At 44.4% G+C, this 12,980-nt stretch overlaps 1 protein-coding gene across 1 annotated transcript; it reads right to left on the bottom strand.

Moving 5' to 3' along the window:
• Positions 1 to 2,254: 2,254 nt before the first annotated feature.
• Positions 2,255 to 7,528, bottom strand: LOC309363879 (parapinopsin-like). Its single transcript, XM_081900402.1, has 3 exons — positions 7,323 to 7,528; positions 4,581 to 4,823; positions 2,255 to 2,977 (listed from the first exon to the last, which is right to left on the bottom strand). The coding sequence occupies exons 1-3, from the start codon at positions 7,515 to 7,517 to the stop codon at positions 2,759 to 2,761; spliced, it is 657 nt and encodes a 218-aa protein (XP_081756528.1). The 5' UTR covers positions 7,518 to 7,528; the 3' UTR covers positions 2,255 to 2,758.
• Between the last annotated feature and the right edge of the window lie 5,452 nt (positions 7,529 to 12,980).

The following is a 12,980-nucleotide window of genomic DNA, read 5'->3' on the forward strand; positions in this document are numbered from 1 at the left end:
AATAAAGAAGGTTTGATTACTTGTAGCATGTAATCTAAGGCAGGCTTGGTTCCCAGGAATAAATAGGGCTTTCCTCAGTCCGCTCCTGAAAATCTGCAGTTTGAAGGTCTAGGTGGGAACAAAGGAATATATTGAAGGGGAGTTTAGCAGAAAGCAGCCCACTCCCTAACATAAACAGAGGAGCTATTTAGGGACAAAGCTATATAATACTGCTTTTCATTTCTTTCTGTCGTTTGTACGCCACATTTCCATAGTTAAACCAATGCTCAAGGCAGCTAACAAGATGAAAAAGATTTACGGTACACAATTGCAGAAGTAGTCATAATAAAGCACATCAAAAAGTACACTACAAAATCCATATTTCCATATGTCATAATAAGAGCTGAAAAATAAAGGTCTAAAAATAAATATCAGTGACAGCAACAAATGCCCCTAAACAATACCTCAGCCCTATAGATCCTATCTGCCCCTGAAGTGACTATACATAGTAATCACAGCTTTATGGGATCTTCAGATACCATGTTGACTCCTAATAATCTTAGGACAAAGCCCAAGTTCACTCTTTAGCTCAGGGGTCAGCAAACGTTTTCAGCAGGAGGCAGGACCACTGTCCCTCAGACCTTGTGCAGGGCCAGACTATATTTTGGAAAGAAAAAAAATGAACAAATTCCTATGCCCCACAAATAACCCAGAGATGCATTTTAAATAAAAGCACACATTCTACTCATGTAAAAACACGTTGATTCCCGGACTGTCCACAGGCTGGATTTAGAAGGCAATTGGGCCAGATCTGGCCCCCGGCCTTAGGTTGCCTACCCATGCTTTAGCTGAATGACACTAAGTAGGGTTCTAGAATTCTATGCTTTTAAGGGATGTCCCACTCCTGTGACAAAAATAAACTTACGTACATGTGACTACTTCATTGTTCTCAACTGAGCTTTGAGATAGCTGGCTTAATTCAGATGTAATGCTGTGATCTGGAATTACCGTATATTGAAGATTGTTAACTTACGGCCCTCCAGATGAAGGCGAGTTGCAACACCATCATCTGTGATTATTGGCCTGCATTACAAGAATGTGCCTCAAGCTTACGAACTTTCTCCTTCCCTTGTGTCACAAAAGGACCAGAGACTGTGGAACCTACAGCCCTCCAGATGTTAGTGGGTCAGCTCCTTTTGGTGCCAGCCAGCATGGCCAATGGTTAGGGATGATGGGAGTTGAAGTAACAGCATCTGGAGGGGCAGTTTCCCCATCCATAACATAACCCCTAATCATGATGAATAGCACCTAGGCTGATATTTTTCTATCATTTAATTACTAATTATTTTTTACTATTTGCAAACTATATGCATTATGTGGTAGCTGTCTTTGTGCCATAAATTGCTCAGCTAATACTCTCTTATTACACTAACTAGTAACATATTAAGCTGTACATTTCAAATCCTGTGTTTTCTGCTCTCCTTTCTCTTACTGTATGTTCTTCATTTGTACATGTGCTGGGCCATTTTTAAATTCTGTGATTTAAAAAATAGGTGGCATGGGTAATAAAATGGTGATGGAGTTTGCTAGAATTCCATTCAAGCTGGAGACGGAGAACCCAGCTGTTAACAAGCTAACTACACATAAAGGCTTAATCCTCCTTTCCCCCTCCAATCAGTTGAATATTTTCTAAGTTCTTGAAAATTAAACAGTGACACTGAATAGCATTTTTTGAAGTGAGTGCCAGTAGAGGACTCAAGTGGGCTTGTGTCCCTGCTTCCATTTGCAATTGGGAAACTGCCTTTATTGGAAGGCTTTTGTCATCACTGACCTTCAGCTCTGTCCTGCCGTGCAAGACTTTCCCAAATATGGTCTCAACAGCTTCCAGCTCAAAATAGCCTCGTGTGACACAATGCAAGATGGAATAATGCACTCTAAAGCCAGAGCTTCATTGTGTGAAAAGAGGAGGCAGTTTGCTAGCTTTGGCAATCCAAAGGGATCAGGTTGCCCTCTGCCCACTTGTCATTCTGGACACTTCTGACTCATAGAATAACCTTGGCATGAGAACATCATCTAAATCCCTTTGAGCTAAAAGATGTCATGCTGCGGTTTGTTTGTTTTTTTAATATTTTATTGGTTTTAACAGAAACAATAAAACAGGTAACGCAGGATCAGTGATTGAAGATGCAACATTGACAGCAAAAACATGACCTGCAGTCACAATGCAGCAAGATATCAGTCATTTTTACAGAGAAACACTGAAAGGTTTGAGTTGCACTTGACCTATGAATAAAACTTACAAAGGAAAGCCGAATGTTATCAAATTCGTTGTGCTTTGCCATGCCTTCTATTATTCTGGGGTGATAAGTTAGATGTTCTGAAAGAGCAATATTCCATACTCTTCGCTACCAGCTTTCAGCGACTTCCAGATATGTGGCGGCCAGGAGTAGGGAAACTACACCTTGCTACTCTGGTGTACAATTCAACTGCAGCAATACTGAATGGAAACGTATACATGCTTCTCCACTATTACACTGCAGACAGTGCATCCAGTCAATCAACAGAAAAACCTGGTGCGATCAAGCTTTCAATTGCAGCAGTGTCCTGTAGAATGATCTGTCTTGGTAGTGACTTCCATTTTTGCTATAGCCCAACTCCACCTTCCACCAAGTGTTAACTGTTATCCACATGCGGTACCCATCCTAGTGTGGGTCAGTGAAGATAGAGAGCCACTTCTTGTGCCAGATGCTAGCAGCAGAACAAACACTGGCATATGAGGCTATTCAGAGAAGGATTCGTCACTACAGTAGTTTATGTTTGGCAAGAGGAGGTTCTTGCTGATGTTCAGTCCACCCTCAGGGGCTACCCTGTTCGTGTTGCAGCTGACCTGGTTCCCTTGCAGTCTCTTCAGAGCTGTAGCCAGAGATCTTGACCTACTGTTCTTACTGATCGAACACTTCTGTAGGCATGCTAAGGAGGTCACAACTTTCTCTCGATACTGAAAGGAAGGGAGGGAGAAGACACAAGCAGAGCCTTAGATACTTCCACTGCAGCAGTTTTAAAACACAGTCTTGATTCAGAGACATAAAGCTACTATATCAGTTCACCCAACCTAGATACTAATGTGATCATGAAGAGTTCTCCAGGACTGCCCCCTCTCATAGAAGTAGAGAAGAAATACCAGCATTGTTATTATTTTTATATCCTCTAAATTGTATTTTATAGCATGTGACTGTATGCAGCTGAACAACTGGCTACAACTGAGGCTACTTTAATAAAAGAAAAGCAGGCTTTTGACAGATATTATCAGTGGGGCAGCTTTAAATCTGGTTCAATGGCAATCTTATACCTTCTCTACTCTTTCTTAATGTTCTCACAAGCACATCTTTTAAACTGAATGCTTCATTTTGGCATCGGTCCACTTTGCTAAGGAAAGAAATACAATAAACTTCCTTGAAGTTATCCTGCTTCTCGATGGCAATTTGGCTAGAATGCTACTAATCCAGCCAGGAGGTCAGATAAGCAGCGTTAAAGCAATCTCAATTAGTTTAGTGTTCTTGTGAGCCATTTTTAGCATTATTCATAAAAGGGGCATGTAAATAAACTTGATTATGATTCTGTTTTAACAGGCTGGACCATCTGGGGCCTACTAGAAATGTATTCACATTTCAAATTTGCAAGTCATGCCGTCAGATATTATCTCTGTTCTACAGCTTGGAAGGGGTGGTACCTCTGGCGGGGGACATATTGTGCTCCTTCTGGGGTAGTTTGCACTCCAGGGAGGTCACTTCGGTGCTGCTATCCCTTTCGGGATATCTTCGGGAGAAGAAAAGGTTAAGAAGTACACCCCACACAAATCCAGAGTGGAGTCCCTAAGATGGTTGGATGGGGCCTTGTATGCCCTCCTTCCAGCAACTCCTGCGGTCCAGCTGGTGCCAAACGTATTGCTCTGTTTTTCTTTGGACCATGTCAGCAGTGGCGTAGCGTGGGTTGTCAGCACCTGGGGCAAGGCAAGTAATTTGCGCCCCCTAACCCGTGGATTTGCGCCCCCTAACCCGTGGATTTTAGCACTCGAGTCTCTTCCACTAGATTAGTTAAAGAAACCCTTACCCCTAAGCACATGTATTGTTTGCAGTGAGAGAGAGTGAGTGAGCCAGGTAGGGGCAGAGAGCTGCGAGTGCAAGCGCGCCCCCCCCCAGATGTTGCGCCCGGTGCAGGCAGCCCCCCCCTGCACCCCCCACGCTACGCCACTGCATGTCAGTGAGGCCCGGAGGGAGTTCTTGTCATCTGGGCAGCCCAGGACCTCCATACACACTGCTCAGACTTGCACCCTGGGGAGGTCACCGGTGTTGCTAGCGCAACAGTTTGACTTCATCCCTGGAGGCACACTCCAATGTCTCTTGAGACAGACAGATACCAGCAGCAACAACTAGGAAAAGCAGGGCGTGAGCTATTAACTGACTTGGTGAATATAATCAGTGCCATAATCCAGAACATTTTGCCTTTAAGCCAATCACAATGAGGTCATATTATTCTTCCTACATAAACGACAAAGCACCCATGCTTAATTTGCAGCACTGCAAGGTAGACTAGAGATTTACCTGCTTATTCAGACATATGTAAATGACTGGATTGTATACGGTGCCTGTTTTAGCCATATACATAGGGATGCTCTGGATTTGGGGACCCATGATCACATCTGGATTCACCACTCTGGTCAGGGCAAAGGCAGCATAAGGCACCCAGCTGAGAAGAAAGGCCAGGATCATAATGACAACCGTCTTGGTCACCTGAGTCTCAGCCCGCTGAGTCGAATTGCTCTGGGCTATGCCACTTTTTGCCACCTAAGAAGAGAGAGAATGAAATGCAATGTATTGTTATAAGATTGGGGGCTACCAGAAGGAACTGCTGAAATGGTCAGATAAAGATTTAGGGCTACAGTTTAGGCTACAGGGCGATTTCTTCTTTTCATCTTCTGCGTCTTAAGACTTTGTGGACTCTCCCAGTGGCTCACAGAAATGAATACACTGCTTTCTCTGCTTTTTGCAGCAGTTTAAATGCTTCAACTAAAACAACGGCAGCCATCCATGGATGCAAACGAGTCAAAGAGGAGGGACTCCAGAGACAACAATAAAGGATGGAAAGCGGTGGCAGCTGCTAAACAATGCCTGTGCTAAGTATTCCCAGCATGCCCTGAAATAATGTGCCTATAAATAGCTGCAAGTCATATTAGTGCAAAGGACATGCCTCCTTCAAATGCCTTAAGGTCAGACAGTTGTTACTGGAGCCTAAGTATGTATTGTCTCCCCAAGACTGCACGATCGGTTGTTGCTCTTTCTTTCTTTTTCTTTTGCCATTTCACACCCACCCACACGCACCTTTTCAAGTTAAACATAAGTTGAAACATCATGGAATTTTGCCTAGATTTCTTCAGTGTTGGCCCGACCCTAAAATCTGTGGCTCAGTGACAGAGCTCCTGCCTTGCATAGAGAAGGCCCCTGATTCAATCCCCAGCAGCTCCAGGTAGGGCTAAGAAAGACCCCACTTGAAATCAATGTAGACAATACTGAGCTAGATGATACCAATGACCTGACTCAGAGTAAAGCAGCTTCCTCTGTTCCTAATCTGATCCAGAGCTCAGATACATGAAGGGATGCTGTGCAAGGAGGTTCTGTTTCCATTCATATCGGTGGAAGACTCAGCTCCAGGCTTGCAATTTGTGCCAGATTTATGTATAAGCTAAACAAGCTATAGCTTAGGGCTCCACTTTCTTGGGGGCCCCAAAAAAAATTAAAGGAAAAAATGTTTTTGCATTATTAAGTTTGTTATGAATAAAAATCATTTTAAGTTAGAGCTTAATAATTATTTCACTATTGATATGGGTTAGGGTACAGGGACCTCTGACCATTAGGTCCAGTCGTGACCGACTCTGGGGTTGCGGCGCTCATCTCACTTTACTGGCTGAGGGAGCCGGTGTACAGCTTCTGGGTCATGTAGCCAGCATGACTAAGCCGCTTCTGGTGAACCAGAGCAGCGCATGGAAACACCGTTTACCTTCCCGCCAGAGCAGTACCTATTTATCTACTTGCACTTTGACGTGCTTTCGAACCTCTAATTTGGCAGGAGCAGGGACCGAGAAACGGGAGCTCAGCTCATCATGGGGATTTGAACCGCTGACCTTCTGATCAGCAAGCCCTAGGCTTTGTGGTTTAGACCACAGCGCCACCCGCGTTCCTATTAATATACTATATAATATACTATTCATATACTTCTTCTTAATTGTATTTCACTATTAATACTGTATACTTCTTCTTTGTTGTATTTCAATTCAACAATTACTTTGATAAAATACATATTTTGTTATGTGCAAATGGCTTTAGATACCTATTAGGTCCATAAATTACCATATAGCATATATTCAACACAAAGAACAGTAACAATTTGTTGTTGGCAAAGGACAGCCAGATAAGGGCCCCATTACCTTCAGTAGCTTAGGGCCTCATCAAACCTACGGTAAATCCGGCCCTGCACACAAACCTTTTGCACTCATTGAAATATCTCTCCATTTAAATGCATGGAAAGGCTTTGCAAGGTTTTCTCTCTCTGTGTGTACTTTGAAAGGAAGAAGGTTGCCTGGGAAGGAACGCAGCCCTCAGATTGAAAAAATGTTCCTCACCCTCCATTTAAAAACTCAGGGCTGGATTAAACTGAGCTGTCCTGTAACTGGAAGCCAGAGCAAGGTCTCCCAATACCATAATGGGACTTCCCCCACCTCCTCCCTCAAATCCACTCTGGACAGGGAGAACAAGCGTAAAGGAAGGGAAGGCTAGATTGTTCCATCTGGGAAGCGGAAATGCTTATACTAATGGACCAATCAGAAGACAACCTGTCTATGGAGCCTTCATCCCGATTTGTTAGCACAAAGTGTGTGGGGTGTTAAACAGCACCAGCTACTTACTGAGCCTTCATCCCCATTTACTTGCAGGTTAGATGGTATTACGTCAAACAAAAGTTATCCCACTCTTTGCAGTGCATTTTCCCATTGCTTGCCTTATTGCAACCAGTTTTGGGAGGGGGTGGGTTTGTTGGGCCAGAGCTCCAAATCAACTTTATTTGCACAACTTGAATTTGCCAGTATGTGACCAAACCTCACCTGAAAGTAGCAAGGGCCTGCAAGCGTCCTGAGTATGGTACAAAGCAGACATTTTCATTTTCTTCTAGGCCTCAGACAACCCAATTGTGGAAATCAGTTGCAAAAACCCTTTCGGAACATGCATTCCAGACTCTTAGCAGAACTAGTGAATGATTTCCTCTGCTATGTGGAAGCAGGGTGGGTGACTCACCTGTCTGAGGACGTAAATGAGCTTGCCGTAGGACCAGAGGATAAGGGCCAAAGGAAGCAGGAAGCAGCACACAAAGAGAGACAAGTGGTAACTGCGGCTGTTCCAGTCTTCTCTGTGCCAGGCCAGAGCGCAGTTTGAGGCAATGCCTTCCACATCGTAGCTACTCCAACCAAAAAGCGGTGGCAGAGTCCACATGATACACCAGAGCCAGGTAAACAGGAGCGCCAGGAGGGCATGCTTCTTCCCAAACTGGATGCCTTTGAATGGCCTGCAAACCACCAGGTACCTCTCCACAGCACACACCACAACAGACCAAAGGGCCACCAACCCTACAGCAGGAAGAGGAAGGATTAATGCATGCTGTTCTCAGAGGGGAAAGCTTCTCCAGAAACCTGGCTAGGATGCTGCCATAATGGTGGCAAAAGATGAAAGTGGCTGCAGGATGCCTTGACAACCCTTTTCCCAGCACGTTCCCTTGCTGGCCGTGTAAGCATCCACATAGGCTGCTGCAGAGGGAGGGGGGCAGCCAGGTACACTTGCCCCCAGTCTCAGAGAGCTAAGCAGGCTAGGGGGACCTTGCCAGGGGCCTTCCAGACTCTCAGCCCACGTCTCAGACAAGCTCTTCACGGGCCTGCATCCACACCATACATTTAAAGCACAGGATTCCCCAAAGAATCCTGGGAACAGTAGTCTACCCCTCAGAGAGCTACAGTTTCCAGCACCCTTGACAAACTACAGTTCTCAGGTTTCTTTGGGGGAAGCCACATGCTTTCAATGGACTTTGTGTGTATGGTTTGGGTGTGAACCCGGTATAGGAAATTAATGTTTATTTAGGTCAGGTTCTTGCCTCACTGGACTCAGGAAAATTAAGTGTAAGAGGTAATGACTTTTTCCAAGGCCCTCCTGACTGGTCCACAGGGACCCTTTACTATTATTCTTGTTGTCATTTGTATAGAGCTTTCAGGGTTCAAATCACTTCACAAATACTATTTCACTAATATTTCACTTCCTTATAAGGCAGGCTGAGGGGGAAATACCAAGAAAGGGCCTTCCACCACCCTCAGAAGTTGGGAGGGGTGTCCTGGGGGAGGGCATTCTCTGTGGCAGCCCCTAAATTGTGGGATTCGCTTCCCACAGAGGTACATCTGGCACCTATACAATACAGCTTTCAGCAAATGCTGAAGATGCATTTCTTTACTCCGGCCTTTCTTTACTCTGGCCTTTACTCCTTCTTTACTCCGGCCTGAAATACATGTTTTCAGGATCCATCCTGTTCCTGCGACTGCAATTTGCTTTAATTGTTTTTAATACTGAATTTTAAATTGTTGCAACCCATCCTCTGCTGGTTAACGGCAGGTAATAAAAAACAGTAATAGAACTACTACTGGTCGTGGTGATGATGCAGATAAAGGGCCCAGACTGAGGCCGAGAAACAAGTTGCTTGCTCAAAACCACCTAATAAGCTCACCATGGAGATGAAATGTGGACCCAGCAGTCCGCATGTACCCTATTTTACAGTGGACAGGCCTTTATGCAAAGGCATCCTCTGTTCAAAGGGCTGTCCAGGACAAATCCAGTTTAAAGAGACCTTGAAGTTGACCATCAACAGTTAGTCCCCAGACAGTCAAATGAGCAATCACACAGGTCACCTGATCAAAGTCGACCCCAATACAGTAAGATGTAATTCTATAAAGTATTGTAATTATTTCTAAATTAGTATATATGCAACTTTTATGCAAATATGTGCTCTGTGTTGGTCCCTTTTTTTGTTGAAACATTTGCTGTTTCTTGGTGATGCATAAGAAGCAACCCTAACCATACTAAGTACAGTGGTACCTTGGGTTACTTACGCTTCAGGTTACATGCTCTTCAGATTACAGACTCCGCTAACCCAGAAATAGTACCTCAGGTTAAGAACTTTGCTTCAGGATGAGAACAGAAATCGTGCTCTGGCAGCGTGGCGGCAGTGGGAGGCCCCATTAGCTAAAGTGGTGCTTCAGGTTAAGAACAGTTTCAGGTTAAGAACAGACCTCCGGAACGAATTAAGTACTTACCTGAGGTACCACTGTATCATGCTTCATAAACCTGAATGAGAAAACCACATTAGGTGGTCTTTTCTGGAGTGTCTGTAATGGTTGTAAAGCTAGCAACAGGGAGGTCCCTTGGTCTTTCAAATTTCAGCAGTGCCCTGTACAAGGCCAAAATTCACCCCTCTCACCCCTCTCGCCTTCTATTCTGCATGTGCACTACGTCATAGCTGTGACACCCTGCGGCGCACACACACACACACACACACACACACAGCTCAGCATCCAGTGCAGGGAAACCTGTCATGCTGCCCTAAATCTGCCTCTGCTAGCAGCTTGTCCAGAATGAGAAGAAGGTGTAAAATTCTAGGCCTCCCCACAAGAGAAACCACAGGAATTTGAAGAATATGTGGGTGGGTGGTTTGCTTGCTTGGTTGCTGTGGAATGATCACTGGGCCTGGGGTTTCCCACCCAGTTGGTGGGACTCCCTCCTGTTTTCCATCTCACACCACAGCAAGAGGACATTTTACTTCTGAGCTCGCATTCATCCACATACTAGCAGGCATGTCCAGGAGGTGGCTGCAGAAAGGAAGGAGATGGGTGCTGTGAGCTTCCCACCTTTCCATCTATGTGATAACTAACTTAAAACTCTCCAGGCAACTGTCCAAATTTTCACTCCAGTGGTAGATGAAGCTTATATATTGAATTCCCTGAAGATTCACAAATATGGTTCAGATGTGGGTTTCCAGTTCAGATGCCTTCCCTTAATATATGATATGCAGTTCAGCTCCTGAGTTACATTTTCACTAGACTGTAGTGACTAGAGCTTAACAAAATGTTTACTTACATACTGAGAATTCCTCAAATTCCACTTACATACTGAGGATTCCTCTAATTGGAAATTGGAAAGGTCAACATTAATTTTTTTAAAAACCATCTGAAATGTCAAATTGGAACAAGTCCCAAACTGATTGTCACCATCAATTTATTCATGGAAAAAACCCCAAGCAATTATTATCTCCATTCTGACTTAATATTTGTTTCTTCACTATAGTTGTGCTCACATTATCCTATGTCTGACAGTGATTCCCCACAGATTTCTATCTGCGCATGCAACATGGGTTGTATAAATGCATGTATAGACTACTATGTATGCAGCAGAACTTCCATTAGCAATGACACACATAAATCTAGATAGGTGGGTAGGTGGGAATCACTTACCAAACAGAGCAACGGAGAAGCCCTGGAAGATGCAGAAAGACTTGTTTTCAAAGTAATACCCATGCAGATTAGCATCCGTCGTGGGGCAGAGTCCAATGACTATACTGCCCATGTCTGCAACCGACAAGTTCACCACAGCGTAATTAATAGGAACCCTGAGGAATTTGTGCTTGATGGTTAGTAGTATGATGGTTCCGTTGAACCAAATACCCAGAAGCGTGCCAAAGATCATAAGCACCCCAAGACCAAACTTGTATTTCCTTTCCCTGACCTGATCCAAGCAGGTGATGGCGTTACACGTCACATTGGGTCCAAGGGATGTTAAAGCATTGGAGGAAAACAGAGAATGATTCATCTTTCCATTTTGTTTGCAAGAAGTGATCCCTGTGCAAAGGATAATGAGCTCTCGTAATTCTCCTATTATGTCTCTCACAAAAAACACTCTCTGAAAGATGCAATCATACATTATCCCTTTTGGGTTTGAATCCATTCTTGTTTTTACGCCTGGGGAATGGATATATAGCATGTTTGAAGGCCCTGGGCCCAAACTATTAGAAAAACACACCACTTAATTGTGTATCTGTTGTGCCTCTCTGCAGTGTAGCACTCATCTTTAGTGCTTGTTGTCATTTCAGATCTAGAGAAATGATAAATAATTGTGAGTTTCTTTGAAGCCCATGAGAATGGTAGTTATGCAGGCTGCTCTAGGTCTGGGAAATGGGTAGGAGAACCTATCAGTCTTTTATGTCTGTCATCTTTTTCTCCAGAATACCAGCTCTTGCTCTTGTTAATATGCTATGCTTTGGAAGTGATAGTGACAGACAAACAACCCTGAAATATAGATGTTAAGATCATATGTAACTAAACACAAATATATGACACTCTGGAGAGTAGCAGTGCTGGGAAGTCTGAACTGAGTCTTTCATCTCCACTCTGCCACCAGAGTCCCATTCACAGGAATGGCACTGGGGGGGTGTCATTGGGCACTTGCCCCTGAAGCGGGCCCATTGCCATTCTCTGCATCCCCCTGCTGCTCCAACCCCTTGCAATTGCTGCCTGCTCACCTGCCCTCTGAGCATGCAATAAATGCCAAGGGCGAGGCGATCGAGCAGCAACTCCCTCTTGGCAATTTTGCAGATTGTAGCCGGAAAAAGAGTGCAAGCAAGTGGGCAGGAGGAGCACGTGGCAGAGGAGGACAAGCCCACCAAGGACCCCTTGGCTCAGGGGCTCCTCAAAACCTAAGAGTCGAAACAATCCACAGATCAGTATCTTTTAAGCATCTGAAGAAATACTCTCTGCTCTAATAAATAAAGGTCTTCCGGTGTTACATTTCTGAAAGTGTGTTAATAGCCAGCTTGGGTGCAGAAGCTAAGAGCAGGTGAAAAATTGGGCATCCCAAGTATCTCAGATCATGCAGTCCATTTCACCAGGCTGCAGAACAGAAGGCACAGCAGGGAAGGTGGCCTATCCAGCCAGTTCCGCTGAGAAACCAGCTGCCTTTGACGGATAGTCAGTCACTCTGACTGAACACTTCCATCCCAGCTGCTCTTTTTAGAGCTATAACTTTGGTGCTTGAGATTGCTTCCCCCCGCCCCCCATCTTCCTTCCTCATCCCTTATTCCTGTTGTTACATGCCTTTTAGATTGTACTCTTGAGAGCAGGAATTGTTTGGTGTGTGTGTTTTTTAATTGATCAGTAAGCTGCATTGGGGGGACGCGGATGGCATTGTGGGTTAAACCACAGAGCCTAGGACTTGCTGCTCAGAAGGTCGGCAGTTCGAATCCCTGTGACGGGGTGAGCTCCCGTTGCTCGGTCCCTGCTGCTGCCCACCTAGCAGTTTGAAAGCACGTCAAAATGCAAGTAGATAAATAGGTATCGCTCCGGCAGGAAGGTAAACGGCGTTTCCATGTAGCTGTACACCGGCTCCCTCAGCCAATAAAGTGAGATGAGCACCACAACCCCAGAGTTGGCCACGACTGGACCTAATTGTCAGGGGTCCTTTTACCTTTTTTAGCTGCATTGGGAGCTTTTTTTTTTTTACAGGGTGATAGTGGTGATGATGATGATACACCTTTAAGCAGTGTACATACATCAATTATCAATAGATAAAATTAGCAAATATTAAAAACAAATACTGTATGCATATGACTAAATCTTGTGCTTGCTGAAATCAAAGTTTTTCGCAAGCATTTAAAGGAGTATATTGAGGATGGCTACCTAATGTTTTTGGCTGAAGAGCTGGGTAAAAATTCTTGAAATAAAGAAACAGACCTTGACGAAAATATGTTCAGAGAATACAGCACATGACATGTTTGATGAGGACACTCCAGTATAAACCCAAACCTGAAATGTTGATAAGCATCCCTAGCACCTTTTGGCAGTGAAAGTCTTCTGCAAAACCACCAACAAC

The sequence above is a fragment of the Podarcis melisellensis genome, assembly GCF_964234715.1.
Source record: "Podarcis melisellensis genome assembly, chromosome: 2".
In the NCBI taxonomy this organism is placed as follows: domain Eukaryota; kingdom Metazoa; phylum Chordata; class Lepidosauria; order Squamata; family Lacertidae; genus Podarcis; species Podarcis melisellensis.

What these genes read in the sequence shown, in the direction of transcription:
- LOC309363879 (XM_081900402.1), bottom strand. Translation starts at nt 7,517, where the DNA reads ATGTGGACTCTGCCACCGCTTTTTGGTTGGAGTAGCTACGATGTGGAA. An exon ending in TCATTTACGTCCTCAGACAG is followed by an intron (nt 4,824 to 7,322) that starts GTGAGTCACCCA and finishes CTCTCTTCTTAG; the next exon opens with GTGGCAAAAAGTGGCATAGC. An exon ending in ACATATGTCTGAATAAGCAG is followed by an intron (nt 2,978 to 4,580) that starts GTAAATCTCTAG and finishes CCTTCCTTTCAG; the next exon opens with TATCGAGAGAAAGTTGTGAC.